The sequence below is a fragment of the Psammomys obesus genome, unplaced genomic scaffold, assembly GCF_907164565.1.
Source record: "Psammomys obesus unplaced genomic scaffold, mPsaObe1.curated_primary_1811, whole genome shotgun sequence".
NCBI classification, from domain to species: domain Eukaryota; kingdom Metazoa; phylum Chordata; class Mammalia; order Rodentia; family Muridae; genus Psammomys; species Psammomys obesus.
In genome coordinates this window covers 313,503-315,958 of record NW_026590269.1, presented here as the reverse complement: position 1 = coordinate 315,958, position 2,456 = coordinate 313,503, and the positions used below count along the sequence as shown (strand labels likewise).

At 36.5% G+C, this 2,456-nt stretch overlaps 1 protein-coding gene across 1 annotated transcript in view; it reads left to right on the top strand.

The window, feature by feature from the left end:
* The window catches only part of LOC129676416 (protocadherin beta-4-like), a 31,413-nt gene extending 30,242 nt beyond the window's left edge, over positions 1–1,171 (top strand). The window contains exon 4 of the mRNA XM_055606759.1: positions 15–1,171. Coding sequence (XP_055462734.1) covers positions 15–386 — 372 coding nt within the window. The 3' untranslated portion in view covers positions 387–1,171. The remainder of the gene's footprint in view (positions 1–14) is intronic.
* The last annotated feature ends 1,285 nt before the right edge of the window (positions 1,172–2,456 follow it).

Genomic DNA, 2,456 nt, shown 5'->3' with positions numbered 1-2,456 from the left:
TGCCTCTGCCAGAGGTGGCGCGCGACCCCGCGCAGGATGATGAAGACCTGCTAACGCTGTACCTGGTCATTGCCTTGGCGTCTGTGTCTTCACTCTTTCTCTTGTCTGTGCTGCTGTTCGTGGGGGTGAGGCTTTGCAGGAGGTCCAGGTCGGCCTCTCTGGGTGTCTGCTCTGTGCCTGAGGGACACGTTCCTGGCCACCTGGTGGATATCAACGGTGAGGGGACTCTATCCCAGAGCTACCAGTATGAGGTGTGTCTGACAGGGAACTCTGGGACTGGTGAGTTCAAATTCCTCAAACCCGTGATCCCCAGTCTGTTGGTTCAGAACGCTGGAGGAGAACTTGAGGAAAATCTCCACTTCAGGGATAGCTTTGTGTTTAGCTAAGTCAGCCGTACTCAACCTATGGATCATGACCCCTTGGGAAAAGAAACACCCTTTCACCAAGGTCGCCTAAGACCATCAGAAAACAGAGATACTTACAGTTGCAAAATTATCCTTATGAAGTAGCAATGAAAATAATTTCATTGTTGGGAGTCGCCAAAACATGAGGAACTCTATTAAAAGGTCGCAACATTAGGAAAGTTGAGAACCACTGAGGTAAGGGATGTAAATTCCTAAGTATTGTACAATTCTTTTCCTTTACGTTATCTTGTTTCTATGAAGTTTTCCACATATCCACCTATTTATATCCTTATAGTGTTGATTGATTCTTTTTTATTGATATTAAGGTAATAGGCTTTTAGTTGTACTAAGCATATTTCATATTTTTCTTCACATATGAATATCTCTTGGTGATTAATACTCCCATATGCATAAATAAATTTTCTTTGAATGAAACTTGTGATGATATTCTGAGACATTTTACTGATCTCAAGAAGGCTTGAATTTGTGTGTATATTCTTGTCACCTGCTCTTTCCATGTAATTTCATGTTTTCAAAGGCAGACTGTTTAAAAACTACTTATGCTGCCTGGATCTTTCTGTGTGACTGAAAAGCAGCATTATGTCGTGTTCACTACCAGGCTAAATGCCCTGAATAGCCAAGTTATAAAATTTAAAGTGTATATGAATATACAAAATTCATGACAATGCTCTCATCTTGCATGCTAGTGATTCTATTGATTTGAAGTGTTCTGTAGTGTGGTTAAAGTTTTGAAATCTTATTTGACAAAAATTAAAGAGAAAATGTGTAGTTTCTCTTCCCATTCGTTAAATAAAACTGTGAAACCACTGCTTTGACATGATCTGTTTTAATAATTAATCTCAGAAGTTGAATTATGTCATATGTCTCTAAAATGGAAAAGGCGGGGTTACTGGGGCCATCATATTTGTCTTTCTCTTTCTCATACAAAGAAGTCCAAGCATAGTGTAATGTGTGTGTGTGTTTCCCAGAAGCCTTTCTCACACCTTTCAATGAGGAAATGCCTTTTGAAGTTTAGGTATTTCATTTGATTCTGTTTATTAGTAGATTTCAAATTTTCCACTTTATGTTATTTAGTGCTTTTGGGTAGAATTTATCAATCAACAAATTATTTTTGGTCTTACATATTTTTGTTTTGTTGCTTAGTGTATCATTCAGCCACTTTGAGTTAAACTGATAAATAATAATGAGTATTATTTTGTTTGTTAAAACATTGAAACAGTAACATATTTATTGATTTGAACTTGTAACATTCTGTAGTGTTCAATAAGCGTGGTGAAATGAATGTTTGATTTCTAAATCATCATGTGTATTTAGATAAAACTACGTCAAACCTTCTTGAAATTTTAGCAGAAAATGAGCCATTGAAAAGCATTTATTATATTCTTTTTGTTCTTAAATCTGCTATTAGTCTATGTGAAATGAAGTAGTTGTACTTTTTTAATTCTAATTACTCCCCTTGCCAAAGCTAAGAAAGAGTTAAAAGGCAAATTACTGGCAGGTTAAATTCATCTTGAAATGTGGCTTTTGGTCAATTTTTTTAAACTGTGAAAAATAACCCTGAAAATCAGTAAGCCACACAGGAAAAATCTGGAAATGGGAAGTAGACCTGTTGGAAGAAGGGCTTTGGCAGGAGATGGAAGGGATAAGAGATGGGATTTGGGGTGTAGGAAAGGGCTAAACAATATCTGAAGAGATAACAACTGACAATTTCCACCACTGGTGAGTATTTGAGTGCTCAGGATATTCAGAGAAACCTAATCAGGGCCTGTAAGAGACAAATCACCCTTATGCATGTCATGAGAAGTTGCTTAAAACAAGGTTCAGGACAGGAAAAAATATTTAAGTAACTATGAAATAATGTATTTATTTTAAAGGAGCACCAGTAAAACTAAAAACTGACTTTTAAACCTTAGTCATGAAATTAAAGAATATGCCTTTAAATTGGTGGAAAAAATATTCCCATTTGTAAATGAATTAATAGCACATGCCCGTTCAGTGGCGAAGCTTTTGGGCAAAAACTGAGAGAAGTAA